General features: G+C 34.2%; 1 protein-coding gene across 11 annotated transcripts in view; it reads right to left on the reverse strand.

The window, feature by feature from the left end:
• ABA3 (molybdenum cofactor sulfurase (LOS5) (ABA3)) overlaps nt 1–27072 on the reverse strand; it is a 69888-nt gene that overhangs the window by 37128 nt on the left and 5688 nt on the right. For 10 of the 11 annotated variants that reach the window (XR_002241350.3, XM_020382691.3, XM_083062831.1 and 7 more), the window contains 7 exons: nt 16180–16282; nt 14194–14310; nt 14031–14108; nt 13830–13931; nt 12607–12682; nt 10248–10358; nt 3950–4014 (listed from right to left, as the gene is read on the reverse strand). Coding sequence is in view for 10 of the 11 variants with exons in the window: in XM_020382691.3 (XP_020238280.2) it covers nt 3950–4014; nt 10248–10358; nt 12607–12682; nt 13830–13931; nt 14031–14108; nt 14194–14310; nt 16180–16282 (652 nt within the window). In the remaining variant the exon portion in view is untranslated. The remainder of the gene's footprint in view (nt 1–3949; nt 4015–10247; nt 10359–12606; nt 12683–13829; nt 13932–14030; nt 14109–14193; nt 14311–16179; nt 16283–27072) is intronic. The other variant, XM_083062832.1, reaches the window with a different exon arrangement.

Raw genomic sequence — 27072 nt, forward strand, 5'->3', positions numbered from 1 at the left:
ATTGGACTCAAGCCATGAAAGAAGAGATGAATGCATTAGAAAGAAATTCAACTTGGGAGATTATTGATAAGCCAAGAGACAAGAAGGCAGTAGGGTGTAGATGGATATTCACAGTGAAACATAATGCAGATGGGACAATAGAAAGATATAAAGCTAGATTGGTGGCAAAAGGCTATACCCAAACTTATGGGATTGACTATGAGGAGACGTTTGCCCCAGTGGCAAAGATGAATACAGTTCGAGTTGTTCTCGCTTTGGCTGCTCATTTTGGTTGGGACTTACATCAGTTGGATGTGAAGAATGCCTTTCTTCATGGAAATCTAGAAGAGGAAGTGTACATGGAGATTCCCCCAGGTTTTGAAGTGAAAAATGAAAGAAATAAGGTATGCCTCCTAAAGAAAGCATTGTATGGTCTTAAGCAATCCCCTAGAGCATGGTTTGGAAGATTTACAAAAGTAATGGTTTCCTTGGGATACAGACAAAGCCAAGGAGATCATACTCTATTCATAAAACACTCTTCTACAGGTAAACTCACTCTATTGCTTGTCTATGTGGATGATATGATTATTACAGGAGATGATGAAACAGAAAAATTGGCATTAAAAGAAAAATTGGCAGCCCAATTTGAAATGAAAGACCTAGGAAAACTAAAGTATTTTCTTGGAATAGAGGTTGCTTATTCCAAAAATGGAATTTTCATCTCCCAAAGGAAATATGTACTTGATCTCCTCAAAGAAACAGGGAAGCTGGGATGTAGAACCTCAACAGTTCCTATAGAACAAAATCACAGAATTGGAAGTGAAGAAAGTGCTCCTATAAAGAAGGCCCAATATCAGAGATTGGTAGGGAAATTGATTTATCTATCACACACAAGACCAGACATTGCTTATGCAGTTAGTGTAGTGATCCAATTTATGCATGATCCAAGAGAGAGACACATGCAAGCAGTTGACAAAATTCTCCAGTACTTGAAGTCAAGTCCAGGAAAGGGATTATTGTTCAAAAGAGAAGATACATTGACTATGAAAATATATACTGATGCTGACTATGCAGGTTCTATTACTGACAGAAAATCTACTTCTGGGTATTGTATGTTTCTTGGAGATAGTCTCGTAACGTGGAGGAGCAAAAAGCAAGATAGAGTATCTCGTTCTAGTGCAGAAGCTGAATTTCGAGCCCTTGCTCAAGGAATGTGTGAAGGACTCTGGATGAAAATCATTCTGGATGACCTTAAAGTCAAGGTGGACAACCCCGTGCAACTATACTGTGACAATAAGTCTGCCATGAGCATTGCCCATAATCCAGTACAACATGATAGGACCAAACACATTGAGATTGACAGACATTTCATCAAAGATAATCTTGATAGAGGCTTTGTGATTACAACTCATGTTCCTACAGAACTTCAGATAGCAGATATTTTTACAAAAGGGCTCCCTCAGGGTAGATTTCAAGATCTTGTAGGCAAGTTGGGAATGATTGATATTCATTTACCAACTTGAGGGGGAGTGTTGTAATTAGAGGAAAAATCTTCCTAATTAGAGAAAATATCTATAGAATCTTCTAGGATATTTTTCAGAATATTTTTCCTTATTTCCTTATTTTAGAAGATTAGATTGTTACAAATAGGTATAAGGAAAATGTAATATGTATGAATAATAATAATAAAATTATTCTCCTTTTCAAGTAATCAGTATTATGGAAATTTCCTAAACCCTTTTTGGTGAATATTGGATTATGAGTCCCTTGGATAGGAGGTCAAATACAGGCTATTATGATTTTGTTGGTGGTACTAGTAACCTGATTTTCTCAAAGAATAACTTGGAATATATATATTTACATGTTGTGTTTTCACAATTTATTTTTTTATTAATACACTTTGAAAATATTGTCTATATTACTAAATAACAATACTGTAGCACAATCCCCCTTATAGGGGGAAGAAAATAGAAGACCACAATGACAATTACAAGAAAGGAAATCACGAAAAATACCAAATATGATATTCTTAGAATTAGAGTTTAAAGTCTAACTCAATACCGTATAACTAGTTTGTACGATGAGGATTGCGTATGTTTTATAAGCACTACTTAGGCCTTATCTCTAGTCAATATAAGATCTCAACTTCCTAAGAGCAGCATCTGTCTAACTGCATACTACGACACTTCATTCAGCTTTTCTAGTCAATACCTGTGTAGGTAGGTAGCCCTTTTTGGGACATCGACAACCAACTCTATAGACCACAATTAGCGTTAGTTTGGAATAGGAGAAAGTGAGCAAAACATATTGGAAGAGAAAGGAAAAAATTAAATCTTAGCCGTTCCGTCATTTGGTGTTTTATTGGAATGGAAAGAAACTTAAAATAGTAAGTGGTTCCCATTAGTTAAGAGATCTTCTCAATTTGGAGAAAGCAAGAGAAACATGTCTTTCTTAAATAAAAATACTAAAATGTCCTTATTTTTATACATATTATTTTTCTATTAAGGATATGTGTCATTATATACATATATATTTTCTTTCTTTCTTTCTACTTTCTAGACAATCAAACAAAAGAAGGGAAACTTTTTTCTTTCTTACTTTTCATTTCCACTTATACCAAACAATATAAAAATCATCTTACTTTCTACTCCTTTTCTTTTCCTTTCTTTTCTTTTATTTTCCTTCCTAAACCAAACAAAGGCTTAAGCCAAGCTAGCATTGACCGCGGCTTTCCAACAAATATCAACATCATAAAGATTGATTTCCTAATGAATCAGAATATTTAGTACTAAAATCGAATGAGAGAGATATCAATATATGAATTCAAAAATACTATTAAATATTTTTTCACTCTATGTACTTAGTCAAACATTTAGGAAGTGTTTGTTATGTGGAATGTTTTTACATTCCTGGAAATCTTAAAATGGGAATCTTAGTTCTCCATATTTAGTAGCTATTTAAAAAAAAATAAAAGAATTCCCAAGAATATAGTTTCCCGAGACCATTTTCATCCCACTTTCCCACAAAAAATTCTCATAGAGGGGTGAGAATCCAACTTTTCCGAGTAAAGGAAAAAGTTTTATGTATATAAAAAGAAAATATCCTTTTTTGAAACAAAAAATCTTTTTCCTTCTATTTCTCTTTCCCCCTCTCTTCCTCTCTCTCTCACTCCCCCTCTCTTTTCCTCTCTCTCTCTCCCTCTCTGTCTCTCCTATTTCTCTTTCTCCCTCTCTTTCTTGAACTTTGTCTCTCTCACTCTCCCTCTCTTCCTCTCTCCTTCTCTCCCCCTCCCTTCTCTCTCTCCCTCCCATATTTCTAATTCTCTTTTTCTTTTTTTTATCTCATTATTTCTTGATCTTGTCAAGTTTAATAATATTATTAAAATCTATTTTGTTTCTACATTTTAATGGTATTTGTTAACACCTTTTTATTTTTTTATTTGAATGAAATAAAATAATATATTTTTATTCTTCTTAATTATAATATAGAATTTTTATTTATTTTATATATATATATATATATATTTTGTTGGACTGTAATTAAATAATTTTAATAAATTTTCAACTTTTTAAAATAGTTTAATATCATATTTGTAATAAGATTTAAGTAAATAAATATGTATAATGAGTTTATTTTAATAAAGGATACTTTTATAAAAAATATTTATAAACTTAGGAATATACTATTATAACCAAATATGAAAATCTTTAATTTTTTGGAATCATGTATGAATATTTTCAAGGACTTTTATGAGTAACCAAACATATTTTAACAATTCCCAAGAATCATGATTCTCACGATTTATAATTCTCAAGAATCATGATTCTTGGGAGCCATGATTCTTGAACTACTTTTATATATTCAACCAAACTGGAGCACAAAATAGACAAAAAAGAGAAGATGCAGTTCTTAAAGTATGCATCCAAGATGATATAAATTTAGTGTTCGTCTGTCATATATAACAGATTACCTTTTTCTGTGTAAGTATTTCGCCAGCAAGGCTTTTTAGAATCCATTCGCGATCATGTCTTAGGCCTGCACAAATTTTAAAGAAGACATTTTCATCAAAAGCTATAAAATTAAAAAATGACCAGTTCTCTAGATTGAAACATAAAAATAATCAAAAACAAATAAAAGAGAGAGATTTTTTAAGTGTGGGAAATTGATGGAAGAGCGTGGACCAAGGGTCCAACCACTAGAGCAATGGCTAGAAGACTACTTGAAGATTTGACTTCTTCAGAGCTTAGTGGGCCTAATGCGCTTGGTGGGCCTAGGATGCTTTGCACTTGGGCTTTGCTTGAATGACCACCACTTTATTGCATATTAGTAGTGTAGGAATTTACATTGTTTTGGTCTTGTATTATGGACCCTAGATTAGGATTTTGGGCTTTAGGCTTATTGGGCCTAGTTTTGGGCTTCATGGGCCTTTGGGCTTTTGATACCCAATATTGGGCTCATTCTTATTCTTGTAATTTTTTTCTTTCATTGTATTTGATTGACCATTGTATTTAGGCCATTAGAATAGGTTTATTCTAAGAAGTCATTAATAGGTGCATTAGGGTTAATCTACATGTTATTTAAGAGTCATTTGGAGTGAATTTGAGTCACATGGTTAGCATGGTGATGACCGGCCATGTACTGCCCAAATTCAAATCCATATTACCCTTAAATTACATGAAGACATAGCATGATCCGGATTAGGCACATGGATCACCAAATTTGAAATTCAAATTCAATTTTGCATTTCAAATTTGGCGCCAATATTGCTTGCCACGGATTGGTGCATCATTAGTCATTTCCGCGCCTATAAATGCCTTTCATTACATTGTATTCTCACTTTTCAAATCAATGAGAATTTTCTGAAAAACTCTTCAGCCAAATTCTCCCTCAAAGGTCACCGAGAGCCACACTTAGAATTAGGAAACCCTACCTCATTTCCTACTTTTGAAAGTGAGCTCTCCTTTGCTTCTTGTGCTAGGATGCTTCCATCTCTAGTCTAGAAGTCCCAAGTCATCTTTCCTAGTCTCTTATGCTTCATTCAATCGGTTCAAACTTCAAAGAAGATGATCTTATGCTTGGTGAAGGCTATGGGAGGAAATCCGTCCACTTCTTCATAATTTTCACCATCATTTTTGGTATCTAGAGCATGGTGACTTCTTTGAGATAAGTACATCATTTTGACCGATTGAAATTCTATGTTCATGTGTTTAATTTGTCACAATTGAGTTTCCTTGTGGATCTATATCTTTTTGAAATCAAATTCTCTATAGATCCAATTATTGATTGCATTTTGATTTCAATCCGCAATCAATAGTGTCTAGGATTCAACTTGTGCCATTGTTTCTTTGATTTGAGTCATTCATTTTCTTGCTTGTGTTGTTTCGGTCATTTGGAGTCATATGCATGTGGTGTTTTTTTGATTTTTGAATCTTGAGTTTTGTCTAGTCATGTGCAATTGCTTAAAATGTCAACAAATCAAGATGTGATTGTAATGTGTTGCTGAAAAAAAATTTGAATTAAATTTTTTGTTGAGTTTGGCCGAGACTCATTTCTACTAGATGTGCCTTGCTTGTGTGCTTTTATTTTACATCCTTGAGTTCATGTTCACTATTAGATCATTGGTGAACTCCTAGAGTTAGGTTTCCATTGTGTTTAAGAGTTTTCAAATTTTTAAATTCCATTGCAAATATTGCTTCCATAATTGTTACTTTGAATTTTAAAGTGATAAACCTAATTCTAGTGCATGATTGATTTTGGATCTAAATTCTGGAAAATTGGTTGATGAAAACAGAGAAAAATACAGAGTAAATACTTCAAAATAGTTATAAAAAAAAGAAGAGAAAAACAAAGTGCAAAAGGATCCAAACATATTGTTAAAACTAGTGCACTAGAATTTGAGTTGTTACTTGAAAATGGTTCAATTCTAGTAGATCCGAATTGTATTCAATTGTTTTGAGGAATTTTGGTGTAAAAGGCAATTCACTTTCTCTGGAAATACATTTCAAATTCAGAAAAACAAAAGATAAAAAAAAACAAAAACAAAAGGAAAAGTCGAGAATAGAAAAACCAAAAGTCAAGTGAATGATCTACTAGCTTTGACCTAAATTCTTTGGTGATTGATTCCATTTATTTTTTTTAGTTTTGTTAATCCATTCTAGTGCTTATCTAGGAACAATCCATTTGAATGCTAGCCTTCATTGGAGTCTTAATTTTCAGTTTTAATTTCTTGGTGTTCTTTGAGTCTTGTCTAAACACTTGAATTCTTCTAAATTTTGGTATAAGCTTTCTAAATTGTGCTTTTGTTGCTTGTCTAAGTTTTCATTATTAAAAATTCTGTGCTGGAAGTGGCCTCAAATCCTAGCTTAAGAACCAAACATTGACTCAACAAGAGTAGGAAAGGAGTTTTGAAACAAAAGGACTTAAAATTTGACCTAAATTGGTGACCTAAAAACCCCTAAACTTACCATCACAAGAGTGATCCTTCCATTCATCTTGTGAGCAGCCTAAGTTCACCTATTGGTTGTGTTATTTGTGCAGGTTCAAGGAGCATCAAAGGATCAAGGTTGGTGGCGGATTGAAGCACTCAAACAAGTGCTGGAAAATTTGGTTGAAAAATCCGTCACTAAAGTGGTCTCTAAAACCGTCACAAATTGTTTTAGATTAGCTTAATTTTCTTGCATTTTTTTTCTTTAAGTTCAATCAATTTGTAATAGCTTGGAGGGAGTATTAAGAAGCTGGTCAGGAATATCTAATTTCTTATAGTTACGTGTAGTACTAGTGGAAGTAGCTTGGAAATTCAATATGTTTCAAGCTTCCACTTAGGGAAAATCCGACTAGTTGCTTAACATTTTTCTCCTTTGATTTTGCTTTCCTTGGTTTGATTACTTTGCTTTGTTAATTCGACTAGCATGTGTAGAATTTAAATTTTTCACGTTTAGTTATAATAAAAAACAATTGTGAAAATCATCAATCATTAAACATTTGTGAAAAGTTTGTGGAATTGAGATTACCATAAGAAAGTTTAGTGATTTCCACTTGAAAAGGCTTGGTTATTAAGGGGCTCTTAGTAGCTCACCTCCCTTGATAGTGCAATTTGTACACTTAGACTTCCAAGTGTTAGTCTTATTCCTAGAAAAGACCAAAAATATTTTTTTCATTTTGCATAGCATATAAAACTCTTTTTGCTTAATCATAAGTATTCTCAAAGTGATAGTGACTTGGAATCTCCTAAAAGCTTTTCTCAAATTGTTAAGGAGGTTGAAGCACTAAAACTCTGAAGAAAACAAGAGGTACTTCTTAAAGAAAAAAGAAAAGATTGAAAGGGAAGTACAACTTGTTGCTCTTGAGGAGGAAATACACAAAATTAAGCAACAAGAGGCAAAACTTTTGGAAAAACTCAATAAAAAGAAAAGTCATAAGAGTTCCCATGGCTCTACAAGCCAAGAAGATGTAGGTAGTTTGAATGTGGATGAATATTACCAACCTACTCCTCGAAGAATCATTAGGGAACCAAAGGTTAGGGAATCACGAGTTGATCTCCCTCCTTTTCATGGAAAAGAAGATGTAGACGCCTACTTGGATTGGGAAATGAAAGTGGAGCAAATCTTCACTTGTCACCAAGTAGGTGAAGAGAGAAAAGTTCCCTTAGCCACCTTAGTTTTCCAAGGACAAGCTATGTATTGGTGGACAGCCTTGGTAAGAGAGAGGCGATTTCATAATGATCCTCCTATAGAATATTGGAATGACTTGAGGAGTGCTATGAGAAGAAGGCATATTCCTTCTTAGTATAGTAGGGAGCTTATGGATAAGCTCCAAAGACTCCAACAAAAGAATTTGAGTGTGGAGGAGTATAGACAAAAGATGGAGTTGTATTTGATGAGGGCTGGAATAAGGGAGGAGGAAAGGTTAACCATTGCTAGATTTTTTAGTGGACTTAATTTTGACATAAGAGATAGAGTTGAGTTGCTCCCTTATAGGGACCTTGATGATTTGGTCCAACTTTGTATAAGGGTGGAACAACAACATTTGAGAAAAAATTCTTTTAAGAAAGATAAAACTCAATCTAACTCTTATGTCAAGAAGGATTACAAGAGGGAGGGTCAATTTTCTAAATATGATTCTTCTAAAAACTCTAGCAAAGGTCAAGAAAAAGAAAAAGACAAAGAAAAAAATAAAAATGCTATCACTTCTAGTGGTAAATCTAGTGAAATCAAATGCTTTAAATGTCTTGGGAGAGGTCATATAGCTTCTCAATGTCCAAATAAGAAAGTCATGATTTTAAGAGGACAAGACATTTATAGTAGCCATGATGAATCTAGCTCTACTACTTCAAGTGACAGTGAGACTAGTGAGGAAGACCATCAAGTTGAAAGAGCTTATCCCTATGATGGTCAATTGTTGATGATTAGAAGGCTTCTAGGAAGTCAACCTAATGAATCTCATATCTCACAAAGAGAGAACATTTTTCACACGAGGTGTAAAATTTCTGATAAAGCTTGTTCTCTCATTGTGGATAGTGGTTCATGTTGCAATTGTTGTAGCACAAGGTTGGTTGAGAAGCTAGACCTCACTCCAATTCCCCATCCCAAACCTTATCAACTTCATTGGTTAAATGAAGATGGGGATATTATTGTAGATAAACAAGTGAAAGTAAAGTTCTCCATTGGTAACCATGAAGATCATGTGGTATGTGACATAGTTCCCATGGAAGCTTGCCATATTTTGTTGGGAAGGCCATGACAATTTGATAAGAAAACCATGCATAATAGCCTTACCAATGAAATAAATTTCACTCACAAAGAAAAGAAGTTTGTACTTCATCCTTTATCTCCTTCACAAGTGATAGAGGATCAAGTACAAATGAAATTAAAAAGAGAGGAAGAAAAAAAAGTTGAAAAAAAAAAAGAAAAGCATAAATCTTCAAAGAAGAAGAAGTGTGGTAAGTCAATTTATCAACAATCCTCATGATAGCCATTGATGGGGATCCTCAAATATATCAAGAAAGCATTGAATTGTGGACTCCTATATGAGAACAAAGGCAATTCCAAGTTTGTCTGTTACTGTGATACGGATTGGGCAGGATCACCATCAGATAGAAGGTCTACCTCTGGCTATTGTGTTTTGATTAGAGGTAACTTAATTTTGTGGCGAACCAAGAAACAAAATACAATTGCTAGATCCAATGTGGAAGTAGAATATCGTGTTACACTGCTATGGCAATAGTTGCGAGTGAAATTACATGGCTATAACAACTTCTCAAGCAACTCCAAATTGGAGACACTCAGGGAATTAAACTCATCTGTGATAATCAAGCTGCTCTTCACATTGCCTCCAATCCGATCTTCCACGAGCAAACTAAGTACATAGAAATAGACTGTCATTTTGTAAGAAAGAAAGTGCTCTCAGGAGAGATCACAATTGAGTTCGTCCACTCTAGTGACCAATTAGCATATGTGTTTACAAAATCGCTTAAAGGACCTCAAGTTGATTACATTTGTGGTGCATATGATATATATGCTCCACCTTGAGGGGGTGTGTTAAGATATTGTGAAAATTTATTAGAGTTAATCATATCTTAACTAATCATATCATACATATCATGTAATCCTTATTTTTCATTATAAATAAGAGTTATGTGTGCTCTAAGATTTACACATAATTCCTAAATCACAACACATAGTTACCTATTTTAGGGACAAATGTATCTCTATAATAGGGTAAGAGAAAAATGTAATTAGTGTGAAACAAATTAATAGAATCATCCAATTTGATTTCAATTCTTAGATGGTGTTAGAGCCATAGCATTGCACTATTGGTATCCACCTTGATAATAATATCTACTTATGTTATGTTAAGCTTAAGGAATTCAATCACCACTAAACCTATAATTTTAGATTTTGTTTACTCTCATTCTCTCCATTACAACTTTAGTCACATGGAGTTTTTAATCTCTCACATTTGTTCAGTTGCATGTTCTTACAATGATATAAACTTTAGTCATATGATGTTTTGATTATGCACAACTTACGAGAATTAATTGTGAATTTGTGATTAGATTAGAATTAGTATTATTCCTACTTTCCTTTATTATTTAGCCATAGCATTTATAGGGATAATTATTCCCCTGATTTTTTGGCTAGATTGGTGTACAGATTTATTTTCCCCTTTCCTATTTATACCTCCCATTGTATCAAGTATTATTCAGAGAAATATAATCCATATTTCTACCATATATATATAAGCATATATTTAATCAAATAAATTATTACCATTGTTGCTAAGAGGCCAACTTCTTGCACTGAAACCTCCACAGGATTTTATCGGATATATTGTAATTGATTTGAGAAAACAACCATTATCCACAAAACCCTTCTCAAGGCCTGCAGGCAATTAACCGAGTAAATGTCCATCTAAAACAATTAAAATAAAATTATACAATATTTCAGTAACAATTTAAAACAGTGAAAACAATATGTGCTACATAGCTTTTAACTATAGGTTTTTAACTTAATATTGGATTAACTATTTGACAACAATACAATAATTGAGAGGTTAATTTATTATTAAATTTTGAATTTGACATATAACTACACATTGAAATTTTGCAAGGAAGGTCATTATCCCCTTTAAGATCTCTTTTCTAAGAATTTGGGTTTAAGGCTTAACTCAACTTCACAAAACTAGCTTGATAAGTGACGACTGTCCAAGCTTTAGAAGAACATCCAACATCATGTTGAGCTTTGGGTTACTTTTTGTAGTCCATTTCTTCTTTGTAAATATTCTTTTTATTTTTGACCTTGTATTTTTTAGTCATTTAGATTAGGAATTTATTTCTTTGTATTTTTTCCTTTTAGGGGTGTACTTAGTATTTTAGTAGAGAAAACATAGTTTATTGGGCTTGTTTGGGCTAAGAGAGTGGAAAGCCTTCTCTCCTTGAAAGTGGAAGTCCACTTTCCATGTCCCACACTCTCTCATTAGCTTCACACAAAATCTATCTAGTCACATGTTCCACACACTAGTAACATCTTTTGCATGCTTGCTTCTACACCCCCCCTTTTCTTACTACCAAACCCCCATCACACATTTTGTACGATGCCATGTGGCAAGTTCTTATTAGCTCCCCTAGATCTAACTTTTAGGTGCCAATTTTCTTGAAATTTACATTTGAATTTCAAATTTTGGTAACTGGAGTTAGTTACCTTGAGTACAAGTTAACCTAGCCTTAGTTAAATCAAACCATGGTTAGTTTAACTTGTCCCACAATCTACCAAACTCTATATATAGGACCAAGCATGTATTAGATGTCACTTTTGAATGATAATTGAGATTGTTATTGATTTTCTCTCAACCTTCAAAAGTCTAAGAGTTCCTCTCTTTGAGTGAAATTCCATTTGAATCTCTTATTGAGGATCATTTCCTTGTAGTGAGAAACCTTCTTGGCTTATTTTCTCTCTAGAAGTGGCGCCACCATCTCTCTACTTTTCCACTATTTTCAAGTTTCTTCTTCTTCAAAGAACCTCATGGATGAAGATCAAGGGAGTAGGAAAAAGCTAGGAGAAGAAATCCATCATCCTTAAAGCTTATTCCATCATTTGTTACCCATAGATTTGAACCTTTTGATTTGGATGAACTTGAGGCACTTCTTTTGGCTCAATTAGTGCATTTGGATCAATATCATCAAAGCAATGTTAATGTTGTAACTGATCATCTTTCACAATCTAGTTTGAAAAACAATAATGCAAATGAAGCAAGTCAACCTCAGGCAAATACGGTGGCTGAAATGACAAAGGAAGAGCACATGGTCATGGAAGTTTGGACATAGTGCATCACTATGCTATCATTGTTGATTGGGCATCAAATCCTGATGACAACAGATCAACATCAAGTTCATGCACTTTTTTAGGACCCAATATCAAATCTTGGTGATCCAAGAAATGACTATTGTTGCAAGGTTAACGACATAGGCAAAATATAGAAGTTTAGTAGCTACAGCTGCTGAAATGTTGTGGATACAATCCCTTCTACAAGAATTGCATATCAAGACTATATCTCCAACCATATATATTGATAAACTGAGCAGAGTAGCTCTATCCCACAATCCTATTCTCCATGAAGAACTAAACACATGGAGCTTGATATTTTCCTTCTCAAGCAGAAAGTTATCAACCAAAATCTAAAAGTTTTATATATTCCATTTGATGAACAGTGTGTACATATTCTCACTAAAGCATTATATCCTACTCATTTTCAATATCTTCAAGACAAGCTAAAGGTGTCCTACAATCCTGCTCAGCCACCTCCAGCTTGAAGGGGAATGTTAGAATACTTGGTCTATATTTTGTATAGCTATAGATTATTTTCTGCTTTGAGTTGTATATGTCTTATCGTAGAGACCTTCTGTATTATTTCTTTTCTTTATTTCTGTTTTGATTCTGTTAAAGTTCAGTTACAATTGAACAATGTAATTATTCCTTATGAATACTTGTTATCAAGTATTGTAAAGATACAATCAGAAATATATCAGACTCTTCTAAAATCCCTCTCTCTGTTCGAATTCTATTAATAAGCAATCACGACTTGAATTCATTGAGTACGTAGAATAAATTAATGTTAGAAAAGGAGGTGAACCTTTCAATTGATTCCCATAGTGGTCAATGTGATTTCGAGGTGACATGAAGGAATTTGCAACAAAATCAACAAATTTCTGAAAATCAAAAGATAAAAATATACAAAAATTAGATATGTAAAAAGGGTAACAAAAATCTTGAGAAATACAACACACCAAGAAAGAACCCAAGCAGAACTAGCAATTCAAAATATGAAAATAACAATCTTTGATACCCAATTTTTACTTGATATGCTGCCCATTTTCCATATTAAGAAAGTATTGGTTGAATAAAATCAAAATTAATCCAAAATCATGAGCTTTAATGGTTCCAAAAGTCTAATAGAAATGCAAAATGGTCTAAAGCATGGTTTTGAAAACTGTACCAAACCAGCCAGTTGAGCCGGTTTCACTGGGAACCGGTCCTCAACTGGTTCGGTTTTCAAAACCGTTTGGCAATGAACAGGTCAAAACCAGTCAAACCAGTTCAATTAAAAAATATTTTTTATTTTTAAAATTTAATTTAAAATAGTTTTAAAAAAATTAAAATTTGAATAACTTATTTTAATACTTGCCTTCTAAATATAATTTAATCATTTATGTTAATTTTTTATTTTTAATATCTTTATTTTTTACAATTTATATTATATTAATTTGATACCCTTTATTCTAAACTAGTGGAGTCGAGGCACTTCGTGCCTCTATTAAAAATAAAATAATAATAATAATTAAATAATAAAAGTATATTGATTTAATTGGTATTATGATTAATTCATTAGTTTCAAGTTCTTAAATTTGATTAAAAAATATTTTTTCTAATTTTTTAAAATAAAAGGGTATAATGGTCAAAAAAAGTGGAGACCAATGTGGTTACTGAAAAAGTTATCCACTTTATATATTAGTATAGATGTAAACTTGTTATTATTAATAATGGATATTATTATATTTTATTAAAATTTATACTTAAATATTATATTATATTTTGTTAAGAACTTAAATATTATATCATATTAAATGTTGAAAAATTATAAATAACATTTTATTATAATTTTTAGTGATATAAAATTATAATATTATATTTATTTAATATTATTTTTGTATTGATAATAATAATTATTATTATTATTTTATTAATACCAGTTTGATCACGATTCAACCATGGTTGAACCATTGAACCTTGAAGTAGTGTCTAGACCGGTTCAATGACCAGTTTGATTTTGAAAACATTGGTTATAAGATTTCAAACCTTAGCATCCTCATATGTTGACATGTAACCGAAGGATACTCTTACAGCTCCAACAGGTTTACCATTGATTATATCATGGTCATCCCAACAAATGTGGCCAGCCTAAATACAAAAAAATGTCATCATTCTTTATGTTATACACTCATAACATAGATAAGCCAATCATCGTCAGTTTTTAGTAAAATCAGATGGTAGAAATACCTCAGTATTTGAAATAAGATCCACATGAGACAAGCCAAGGTATTTTGCACATGCACCTGGATTGCAGAAGCATCCTGTCTAAACAGATAGCAAGTGAAGATAAATAATCAACACATGAATTTATAAATAGAAATATTAACATGAAGAAATCCATAATGTATACCCTTAGCTGAATTCCTGAAAGTGATGCCAGCTTCTCCACTTCGCGATATCCATACCAAGAACCATCTGGCCGTTTTAAGTTGAATGAAATTACTGAACCCATTTCATGACACAGTCCCTGGATGAAAATAAAAAAAGTATTAACCAGCTCCAAGTTCCTGAAGACAGGCACAAATGCAATCACTTGAGTGACCAACTACTGCTTATTTTGTGTGTGAAGGCAGTAAGTACAATTTTTATTTACATAAACAATATAAATAATAATATGTATGTCATTTCCTAGGCTCCTATCCTATTGTTTTCCGAAGGTACTAACTACCAAAAGACAAATAATATCTAATACAGCATGCAGGGTGTTCCAAAAATTCTAATGTGAGCAAAAAGGTGATCAATAGGAATTTAGTACAGCAAACTTCGGTAGATAAATTCGCAATGTAGAAATAGGTTCAGACTAATATGTACAGAATACAAGGCTTATCAAGTTGTAGTATTTAGTAATTACTTCTTAGTAGGTTCAAACCAATTCTGTTTCCATGATTCTTTATTGTTCGTTGAGTTCTTTGTACCATTTTCAGTACAAATTTGTTTGAAGTTCAGTTTTTTCACTGAAAAATTCACTCAAATCCTTTGATCTAAACATGGTATCAAGGGCATATTTTTCCCCCTTCCTTATGTTGTGTCTTTTTCTCTCACCTCGGGCTATATTTTTCAGGTCCACCATCAAGAGTGTATTTTTTACTTCTTACTGCCTTCAAACTATACAAAATCTCACCATAACCAGAGCTTAGACATGCGTCCTTGTGTCACCACCAGATTCATGATTGCAGATTGTACTACTTGAAAGAAAAGGAAAATGAACTTTTATCTATATTTAGTATGTTTTAATACAAGCTCTAATCTCCCTTTCATAGGCTCTCTACCACAAGCCCGAATATACAAGTCCCGCTTATAATCACATTACGTGGGAAAGGAGGGAAGACTTAGTTATAGAGAGAGAAAAAGAAGAAAAGATAATGTAGTCAATTATATACTAGGGAAGGGAGAATGAAAGGAATGTGGAGTTTGTAATTTCAATTTGGGGGTTGAGTGTATACTCTGACTTGGGCAGAGAGGAAACTTCTTTGAGGAGCTTCTGCTTTGGGATTACAAGGGTTTATCTTGTAATACTACTTATATTTTCAATCAATAATAGTTATTGGTTTATCCAAAATCAGGTTGCTTAACACCCTCTTACAAGATAAACAATTAAACCTAAAAAGAGAAAAATAAGGAAACAAATAAGCCCACTTATATTTTATGCCATACAGCATGCTAATAAGGGAGACGGAGGTAGCAATTCAGTTGGTTGCTTTAGACTGAGAACTAGTTTTCTCTAAGGAGTCTTGTATGTGTCATCTAGAGTAATACGTCATATTGTCATTGATTCATTGGTATTAATTTTAGGATGCACTATCTAAATAAAGAGTTTTGGACCTCCAAAGTTTATCCGGATAGAATGTTACTCTATTCGACAAGAGTTGGGAACTGAAAAAATAATTTGCACAAAAACACCCCTAAATGAACAAGAGACTAATTCTAAATACCATTATCAGAACTAGAGGAAAAAGAATAGAGTAAAGGAGACCCAAATCCAATTCAAAGAATTCACTATCATTTAAGATTCCTTTTGTACATATTCATTCTGGTTTCTTACTATGCCCTCCTTTTTTAAGTACTGATGTTGTATGACTACTATACCAATTACCAAGAGTCCTAAATCTATATATGTTTTCATTACAGAAAACAATTCTCATGAATAATGAAAACAGTTTTCAAGAAAGAAAAAAAAAAATAACTCAAGGAAATTTATTAAAAAAAAAAAAAAAGGATCAACCAACTAAGCACCCAGAGAATGTCTACTAAATCTCAACTATTAAAGCATAAATAACTATAAATAACAAATACATATAAAACTATAAATAGGACAAGAAGTTGTGCACAAACTAACCATTGAGTTATGATGTCCATAGAGGATGCAGACACTAGATCCATTGCCATGCTTCATGGCTGAAAGCATTTTCCTTGTATACAATGTAAGAGATGCTATATGTCTACAAGGAAAAATAAATTTCATGCTTTAAAAAATATTGAGATAACTTAAAGGAAAAAAATATTATGATAAGTTACTTTCAGTTCTTGCTACTATGACAAGAAATGCAAGTAAAAAAACACTAATAAACTTTCCGCCAAACACTTGAGCATTTGAGTAACTAAGTTGAATGATTTATTGTCACAATATCATAGCTTTCATGACATTGGCTTGAAATTCAAGCATCACATATCAACTCTATTAAGTTTTAGAATAATGACCATGAACATGTGAGCATGTGTGATGTAGAGCACAAAGTAACAAAACATGAGTAACTCTGAAAATTCTTTATTATCAATAATACAGCAAAAGGTCCTCATGTTGTGAGAAAAGAGGTATTATCATGCTCTATAGTTAACATTGCTAAAATAAGACAATATATACACACATGATATGTGGACCTATTAGGCCAAACTAGGTATAAAAAGGAATAATCTCTTACAATCAACAAAGTTCTAGAATACCTAATGTGCAGGTGTATTACAAGAGAGCAATTATTAAACTGACTTTCGGGTTTGGTTAGCAAAGCTATTTGAACTTTGCTCATCACCTTCAACACTTCTTTGTCTGTCTGAAAATTCCCCCACTATTCTTGAATGAATTGAACCAAGATGAAGGAATAGTCAATCCATTGTACGTTGCATGGGAGCAAAAGGACCAAATGCCCATGTAATGGCTTCAATCTCTTTTTCTCCTTTTATTCTCTCTTGTGTGCTAGGAAGTGTTCATTCCCATCAAGTTTGGGATAAAATCCATGATTTCTTTCACAACAAACTCAAGCAAGAGCTCGACAATTGCAAACTAAACAATGATCGACATCACTCGAAGAAAAGCCAATAGAAGAATTTCTTCGCTTCATCAAAATCTTGGTTGAGGCTCTTGCTTATGTTGGAGAATTTGTTTCACGACAAGAACAAATTGATGTTATTCTTGAAGGTTTCTCTCACGATTACACTTCAAACATATTCGTTATTGAAAGCAAGTTCTAAACTCCTCAAATCAACAAGTTGAAGCTATATTGTTAGCGCACGAGATGCAACTTCAGAAATACAAGAAACTCCTCTTTGAATTGACATCGATCAATTTAACACAGGCTCTTAATTTGAACCCTAACTCTTGTTAGAACAATGCTACCACGAATCAGGTTAACCAATTTTCGCAAGGTTCGGATATAGACACAAATGGTCGAAGGAATACCTACTACCTCCTCCCAGAGCGCTAGCTCTAATTACAATCCAATAAAACTTCTCCAATAACTCCCCTCTCTCTCAAGCTACTCTAAATTTATTATCATCTCCCACAACTAACTCTCTAAAATTGATAAAAGAAGATAAATCCTAATATAAGTTATGATAACATAATTCAAATTGTAAATCCTAAAGATAAGCTATGATAATAAATTCAAATAACAATCCTAAAGATAAACTATGATAACATAATTCAATTGACATAATCATAAACTAAATTTATTACTTTGAATTGGGTTCTATATTGCCCTCTCCTATGATATCAAGCTTGTCAATTAAGGTTGAAATCCTCAATGGGCCTCTTCTAGTAGCATATTCACATTCTCTTGTTCCTCCTCCATGTTGCTCTTTACCAACTCCATCTCACCTTCTCCATTGATAATTTCATCTTAGCAAGCAAGGTAAGTCTAACTTGTTTGTTTGGGCATTGATGCATAGGATGTTATCTTTGACCGCAACAATAACACAACCCCTTCTTCCTTTTGTCAAACAATTCTCGAGAAGATAGGTGTCAAGTTCCCCTACTCCTCACATCTCCCAGATGCCTATTATTGTCAACCTCTAACCCTGATTCGTGACTTGGGTTCAGGTTTCGAATTTTTGGATTATATTCCTATGGTGAAAGGTGGGATGTGAAGAGGAAGAAAACGAAGTCTCGGGCTTATGGTAATTCAGTTCAACATTGACTATTGGTTTTAGACCAAAACCTTTCGCCTCACTATCTACCTCCCCCGACATAGAGCACACTCCACATCTCAAGCTAGAGAGATAGCCTTATTAATTTTCTTTAGGGTGGTGAAGACGCACCCATTGTCTAATTTTAGGCTTTAACCCGTGCATAAAATATCTTATGGCCTATGGTACAACTAGACAAGGGACTTAGGAAGAAAAAAATTCAAACTCTTCAATAAATTCTACAACAAAACACTCTTGTGTAAGTGCAGCTAGGTGGGATGAGAAGAGGAAGAAAACGAAGTCTCGGGCTTATGGTAATTCAGTTCAACATTGACTATTGGTTTTAGACCAAAACCTTTCGCCTCACTATCTACCTCCCCCGACATAGAGCACACTCCACATCTCAAGCTAGAGAGATAGCCTTATTAATTTTCTTTAGGGTGGTGAAGACGCACCCATTGTCTAATTTTAGGCTTTAACCCGTGCATAAAATATCTTATGGCCTATGGTACAACTAGACAAGGGACTTAGGAAGAAAAAAATTCAAACTCTTCAATAAATTCTACAACAAAACACTCTTGTGTAAGTGCAGCTAGTTGCTCACATGGATTACGAGTATTTATGTCTCCAAAGCGCTCCCACAACACCTCCTTTAACTTCTCCCAAGAAAGCCCTGGATCACCCTCCCATAACAAGGAAAACCATTGAACGACATATCCCTCCATTGACAATTGAGCAAGAGAAATTTTCATCTATGGTGGGGTACCCTACTATTAGAGTATGCCATGTATAATTAGTTTACGTTTTTCTTTTGTATAACCGTAAGCTCTTTTGAGAGCTCTACTGTATTAGTTTTCATTCTATTTGTTCTGTTAGTTAGTTATGGGTTGTTGTTTAATTACAATTGAACCTTATATTTTCTCCATTATAAATATAGAGATACTTGGAATCTTGAGTAGTAATGAAATCATTTCAGATTTACAATATCTCTATTCTATTCTCTCACTAAGATGGAATTCTAATATTTTATTTAGAGCTCAGTGATCCTTATCCATGGCTCTCGAACCAGTTTTTACCCACCCTCCCTCTCCAAACGTCTCTTCTTCAATGTTAACTATTTGTTCACTCACGATCTCAGAGAAGCTAACAGAGAACAATTTTCTCCTATGGAAACAACAAATTGAACCAGTGATCAAAGGCCACCGATAGCACCGTTACTTGGTGAATCTAGATATTCTGCTACAATTTCTCACCAATGAAGATTGCAATGCTGACAATGTCAATCCTGCATATCTTCGATGGGAACAACAAGACTCCTTACTTATTTCATGGCTCCAAGCATAAATATCAGCACCAATTTTGGCTTGATTATTCGGTTGCATTCATTCTTGGTAAGTTTGGGACAAGTTGCACAATCACTTCAATGCACATACACATGCATGCTCGAGAATGCTTCGCATTGAACTGCGAAACACGAAGAAGGAAGATCATCCAATTCCTGAGTATGTTCTTCACATCAACGTGATTGCAAATGCTCAATGCTCCATTGGGTTGGAGATCCTATTTCTAATCAAGAACAACTTGATGTCATTGTTGAAGGTTTACCAGAGGAGTATGATTCCTTGATCAATTTAATTACAAGTTGATTTTAACCATATGAGCTAGATGAACTTGAGGCACTACTCTTAGCTCAAGAAGTTCGATTGGATAGCTATCGTCATAATAATGTCAACAATGTTGTTACTCATCTATCTCAGTCTACAATAGGAAAGAATAATTGCACAGATGACGAAGTGAAGCCGCAAGCAAATGTTGCAAACAATTTGCAATTATACTCTGCAAACCCTAACTATCAATAGTGGAGAAATGGCAGAGGTAGAGGTCATGGTCATGGTCGTGGTCATGGTCGTGGTCAAAGTTCTATTCAATGTCAAGTGTGTAACAAATTCGACATAGTGCTTTTGTTTGATATCACATATTCAACCTAGGCTATGTTCCATCTAATCAAAATTTCCAATGTTTTGGTAACAATTTTGGAAGTAATCAGCAAGTTATGAATAACAGTGGTAACATTCATGCAACCAGTATAATCCAACTAGATTTCCCAATCATAGCCAAACAACACCTCAAGCCTTCATCTCTAACACTAATACCAATTTCTCCTTTGGTTGGTATCTGGATTTAGGAGCATCACACCATGTGACTCCTTACCAGTTAAACATATAGCAACCTATTTAATACGAAGGTCCTTATCAACTTATGGTTGGATACAGACAGGGACTTACTATCTCCTCTTCAGGTTAAACTTGGTTTCCTTCCAATCTTAATCCTAATATTCAACTTGTTTTCCATAATCTCTTACATGTTCCTCATATCACTAAAAATCTTGTTAGTGTGAGTCAGTTTGCCAAAGATAACAATGTTTTCTTTGAATTCCATCCTAAAATCTATCTTGTGAAATGCCAAGGAACCAATGATGTTCTTCTCCAAGCTGAACTTGGACAAGATGGACTATGTAAGTTCTCCAATCTTCATATACCTCTTGTACAAAATAAACATTACCAATCTACTGTTGTAAATACTGTTAGTTCTGTTAATACTTGGCATTGCAGGTTAGGTCATCATAATAAGGATACTCTTCGGTTTGTATTACAAACTTTTAATGTTTCAAATTTCAATAAAAATGAATTAGATTTTTGTTCAGCATGTTGTCTTGGAAAGTCTCATAGATTACCTTCTCATGCTTCCTTAACTCATTATTCTACTCCTCTTGAACTAGTTTATAGTGATCTATGGGGTCCCTTTCCCTTTACATCCTTTGGAGGTTATAATTATTATATCACTTTTGTAGATGCATTTTCTAAATACACTTGGTTGTTTTTGCTGAAAACCAAATCTAAAGCACTCAAAACTTTTTTACGGTTTAAAACTATGGCTGAATTAAAATTCAACTATAAAATAAAAGCGCTTTAAACTGATTGGGTGGGGGGGTGAATTCCGACCTTTCTCTAACACTCTACAACAATTTGGGACAGTACATAGATTGATTTGTCCTCATACGCATCGTCAAAATGGTTTTGTAGGAAGAAAACACATGCATATAGTTGAACTAGGATTAACTCTCCTTGCTCATGCCTCTTTACCCTCCAAATTTTGGGATCATGCTTTCTCTACAACCACATACTTGATTAACATTTTACCCTCTGCTTCCCTTAATTTTGATATTCCTCACATTAAACTTTTCCACAATAAATCTGATTATCAATTTCTTAGTGTGTTTGGTTGTTCTTGTTTTCTTTTGCTAAGACCTTACAACCATTACAAAATGGATTTTAGGTCTCAAGAGTGTGTTTCTTGGATACTTTACTGTGCATAAGGGATATAAGTGTCTCACAGCTATGGGCAAAATTATAATCTCCAAGGATGTTATTTTCAATGAAATTAGACTTCCTTACCCTAACCTCTTTCCCTCTCGAACACAATCTGTTCAGCAATCTGTTTGTTCCTTCTCTCTTTGTTTTACCTCAGAAAATTTTCTTGATAATTCCACAACTCTCTCTGTCGTATCATCTAATTCAAATTACCATCCAAGTCATTATGTTCCTCAATCCTCTAGTAATCAATCACCTATCCCTACTTCCTCACCATTAAACACGAATACTGATTACTAGGTCTAAAACCATTGCCCTCAAAAATATTCCTTCTGCCTTGGTCACCCAAGTTGAACCTAGAAATTTTAAGGAGGCTCTTAAAAGTCCTGAATGGAAACAAGCCATGCAAGCTGAATATGATGCTTTACTTAAAAATCATACCTAGTCTCTTGTTTCACTTCGCCCTCATAAAGGAGCTATTAGTTGTAAGTGGGTTTTTAAAGTAAAAGAAAACCCAGATGGTTTTGTCAACAAGAAAGAGCTTTCATCAACAACCAAGAAGTGACTATACAGAAACCTTCTCTCCTGTCATTAAACTTGTAACCGTTAGAGTTATTCTTAGTTTGGCTCTAACCTATAATTGGTCTATCAACAACTTTATATTAACAATGCCTTTATAAATGCTAGTCTTCATGAGTAAGTATTTATGCAACAACCTCCAGGTTTTGAAGTTGGTAATAAAACACTTGTGTGTAGGTTACACATGGCCCTATATGGCCTAAAACAGGCACCACGTGCCTGGTTTGAAAACTCTTAGCAACTTTACTAAATAAAGGCTTTACAGCCAGTAAATGTGATCCATCATTGTTTGTTTACGATCACAACTCTCACATTAAGTATCTACTTGTCTATGTAGATGACATTATCTTGATAGGAAATTCTAAGCAACTACTACAAGATTTAGCTCAAGATCTTAATACTGTTTTTGCTCTAAAACAACTTGGTGATCTCACATATTTCTTGGGTGTTGAGGTTCAACATCTCAAAAATGGTTCCATGTTACTCACTCAAAGAAAATATATACATGATCTCCTTGAGAAGGTTAAAATGTCTGAAGCCAAAGCAATTTCATCCCCAATGGTTGGGAGTCTCAAGTTGTCCAAGCAAGGTTCTAACTTCTTCTTTGATCCTTCTCTCTATCGCTCTATGGTTGGCTCACTTCAGTATACCACTCTCACTCACCCTGAAGTCTCTTTCTCTATTAACAAGGTTCGTTAGTTTATGTCAGCACCCTTGGAGTCTCACTGGGTTGCTGTCAAACGAATACTAAGACATCTCAAAGGAGTAATCAGTCTTGGACGTTTTTTACAACCAGCAATCTGATACACATCTTTAGCTCACAGCCTCTTCAGTATACCACTCTCACTCACCCTGAAGTCTCTTTCTCTATTAACAAGGTTCGTTAGTTTATGTCAGCACCCTTGGAGTCTCACTGGGTTGCTGTCAAACGAATACTAAGACATCTCAAAGGAGTAATCAGTCTTGAACGTTTTTTACAACCAGCAACATCTGATACACATCTTTAGCTCACAGCCTTTTCACATGCAGACTGGGCCTCAAATCCTGATGATAGGAGGTTTATGTCTGGTTCTTGTATATTTCTTGGACCTAATCTAATATCATGGTGGTCAAAGAAACAAACAATTGTAGCTCGCTCAACCATAGAAGATGAATATAGGAGTCTTGCAGCCACAGCCGTTAAAACTTTGTGGATTCAGTCCCTTCTATAGGAACTTTACTACTCAACTACTTCACCTTCTCTATATTGTGACCACCTTAGTACAGTGGCTCTATTGCACAACCCGGTTCTCCATGCAAGAACAAAACACGTGGAACTTGACATATTTTCTCAGAGAAAAGGTCCTCAAAAACTCTCTCAAAGTCATCCTTACTAACTTCTTTCAAATGAGCAATATGCATACATCCTTACTAAAGCATTATCTCCAACAAGATTTAAATATCTTCGTCACAAGCTGATGGTGTCAGAAAGTTCTTCTTAGCCACCTTCAGCTTAAGGGGGGGAATGTTAGAATATGCCATGTATAATTAGTTTACGTTTTTCTGTTGTATAACTGTATGCTCTTTTAAGAGCTTTGTTGTATTAGTTTTCATTCTTTTCGTTTTGTTAGTTAGTTATGGGTTGCTATTCAATTACAACTGAACCTTATATTTTCTCTATTATAAATATAGGGATACTTGGAATCTTGAGCACTAATGAAATCATTTCAGATTTACAATATCTCTATTATCTTCTCTCACTAAGATAGAATTCTAATATCATGGTGGTGGTGCTTTGGTCATGGGACAACAAGAACAAAAGTGGGTCATAGCGCCTACAACGACTGAAACCCTAAACTCAGACAAAAAATATCTAGAAACCAAAAAAGCTCTAGCACCATCTTAAATAGTGAGTTTGGGCCAAACTAAATCCTACAAAATTGGCTTATACAATGAGGATTGTTCCCTATTTATATACATCATTTTGGCCATTTCACTAGTCGATATGGGATCTCCAACATGTTGAGAAAGCTTCAGGATGAAGCATCAAAATAGTTTATGAACATGTATATGTGACTAAACACTCTTACTGCAACCTCAGTAAGAACAGAGTATCTTCCACTGTAAAGATGTCCTCATCAAGCAAAAAGAATCAAGCCTTTAGAATTTTCAAAATAAGATATTAGTTTGGAATGATACATCAAAGTAGTTCCTCAGAATGAGTTCCATATGTCAAAAAGTCCAACTAGCATGTACTTATAAAAGTTACCTTTTAACTTGCTCCAAAGTTTCCCTTCTTCAACATATTGGAAAAAAATCAAGTCTCATATCAACTAGAGATATGGCAAATAAAGAATTTATAAGTGGGATGCAACCCTCACCTTATAAGTCGATTTTGTAAGGTTGAGTTAGGCCCAAATCTACTTTCTAAGACAACAGATAGTTTTCAGCCCATTTAAGGGGAACATTGTGGTTTTTCAAGACCACTAATGCAAGACAGCATAGTGTAGCTCATGCTAAACATCCTTTGTTGTGGAAATTCACTTTCTACTTCATTCCTCTTTTAAAAGAAAGACACACATTTGTACTTGATATCCTGAGAGCTCATTGTGTAAACATTTAGAAGTGTGACTTCATTTTCCAAAGTGGAAACCTTTGTAGAGAGAGAGAGAGAGAGAGAGAGAGAATTTGTAATATGTGCAAATCATCATAAATAACAAAAAATTGTTGATTAGTTATCCTAACTAAGACTTGTGTAAATGTTGTGGTTGAGGTGTTGCCATATGTGGCGCTGTGAGTGCTCTATGAGTGGGAGTCTTGCAAGAGTTGTGAGCTTTATGGTGATAAACAACCAAGAGAGGTTGTTGTGTGTCCATTTGTGGTTGCAGGCAGGGACGGAGCCAGGATTTCAATACTGGGGGGCCGAGAATTGGAATGATCAAATGAGGCGCTACATTTTTTTTAAAAAAAAAAAATTCCAAAGTGATACCACATAGCAGGCCGTACCAGAAGTCCAAAAGTTGAATAAAAAAATAAATTTGGGTTATTCATTTAATTATACATATGAGTTTATATTAAAAATAGGGGGTGCCATATAGTAATATATATGTATATAAAAAAAAATTAAAATTGTTGGGGGGGCCGTGGCACCCGTAGGTCCCCCCTTGGCTCCGTCCTTGGTTGCAGGAGTTTTGTTGTTAGTAAGAATCCCACGGGAGTAGTGAGAACTAGATGTAACCTTGGTTTTGGGGTGAACCAATATAAAATTGTTGAGCCTCTCTTCTCCCACTCTACTTTACTGTGCTACTTTAGGAAAAGATAAAACTCATTTTATAAATAATCATTTCGAAACAGTACTTAAAACAAACAATTTATCTCACTATCAGCAATATCTACAAATATTATTCTCAACAAATAACTGATTTTATAATAAAGGTTTATTAAATTTGCATTCTAAGCTCAAAACAAACCTTCATTGTGAAAATTTAGTTTTTGATCTTATACCCCAAAGAAAGGAGCTAAAAATTTTATAACTCAATTCAACTCCCCCTTCTTGTGTTATTTTAGTCACTTCACACGCGTCACTATTCGTGGCAAGAGATCACTTTAGGCCCTAGTGAACTTTCGAATTTGGTGTGTTCATATTACCTGACTGTCATAACCATCTACATTGAGCACAATATGTTCATAATACTCTCAAAGGTCATATAAAAGTAAGCCATATTGACAAGGGTGATCCATTTCGACATGACCCAAAGTTGGAAGCATGGAATAATGAGGACTCTCTTATCATCATGACCTGGCTATGGAACTTTATGACTTAGTAAGTGACCCGGAATTATATGTTTTATTCCTCTGTACGTGAGATGTGGGAGCCTCTTTGTGATACATACTCCATGAAGAAAAGTTTTGATGCATGATATGATATTGAGAGGAGGATCTTCAATACTAGACAAGGGACTCTCACCATGATAGAGTACTATGGAACCTTGAAAGGGTTGTGGATCAAGCGAGACCATTACTAGGGCTTGAATATGTGCAAAGATGATGCAGTTGCACACACTAAGATTGTTTCGCAGGGGAATCTTTAAGTTCCTCCAAGGGTTCAATTATAAATAGAATCCTATTCATGCATAGAATCTTGGTAAGGAGAAACTTCCCTCACTGTCTGAAGTCTTCCATATTGTGCAAAGTGAAGAAACTCGATGATCAGTTATGCTTGATGGAGGGAATTTTGGCACAAGATCCACTATGGTGCCAGGAAAGGATTCCATCAAAGGATCAACCTCCGATGGGAAACCCCCCACCAAGAGTTGCCTAGGGAGTACTGCATGCACTACAAATGGCCAAGTCATACCAAGGATATTTGCTAGAAGCTTCACAGAAGGGAGAAAGTTCTCAAACTTAAGGCATTGAATTATCATTGAAGGACCAATTTGACAAATGGAGGACATATAATTTCACGTATACCTTTGGAAATCAATAGTGAACATCTAAAAAATTTATAGGAATTATATTATTATGTTGTGAAAATGACCTGAGTAAAAGTTAAGAGTGTTACAAACTAGTTCCACATTTTATCTTAAAAGAACTCAACCAAAAAGGCATAAATTTGCTCACAAAACTACAACATCCATGTTACCAAGTGCAGCTGCAACAGCCACAAATTGACACAATTAGGGTCGCGCTCCATAAAATCTCAATATAAAATCTCCAGCTGCAATGTGATGCTGCTACAAGAACCCTACCACATGCTTAGAATAACTCAGATTTATTCTTTTTTTACTTTGTGACTTTGTCGATGTTTTTTTTCCTTGATCAGATGCAAAAAGCATAAGCAACAAGTTAAATCGGCCATCAGACCAACAAGACTAAAATAAACATCTATCAAAATGTTCAAA

The sequence above is a fragment of the Cajanus cajan genome, chromosome 8 (genome assembly GCF_000230855.2).
Source record: "Cajanus cajan strain Asha chromosome 8, NIPB_CcT2T_4, whole genome shotgun sequence".
In the NCBI taxonomy this organism is placed as follows: Eukaryota; Viridiplantae; Streptophyta; class Magnoliopsida; order Fabales; family Fabaceae; genus Cajanus; species Cajanus cajan.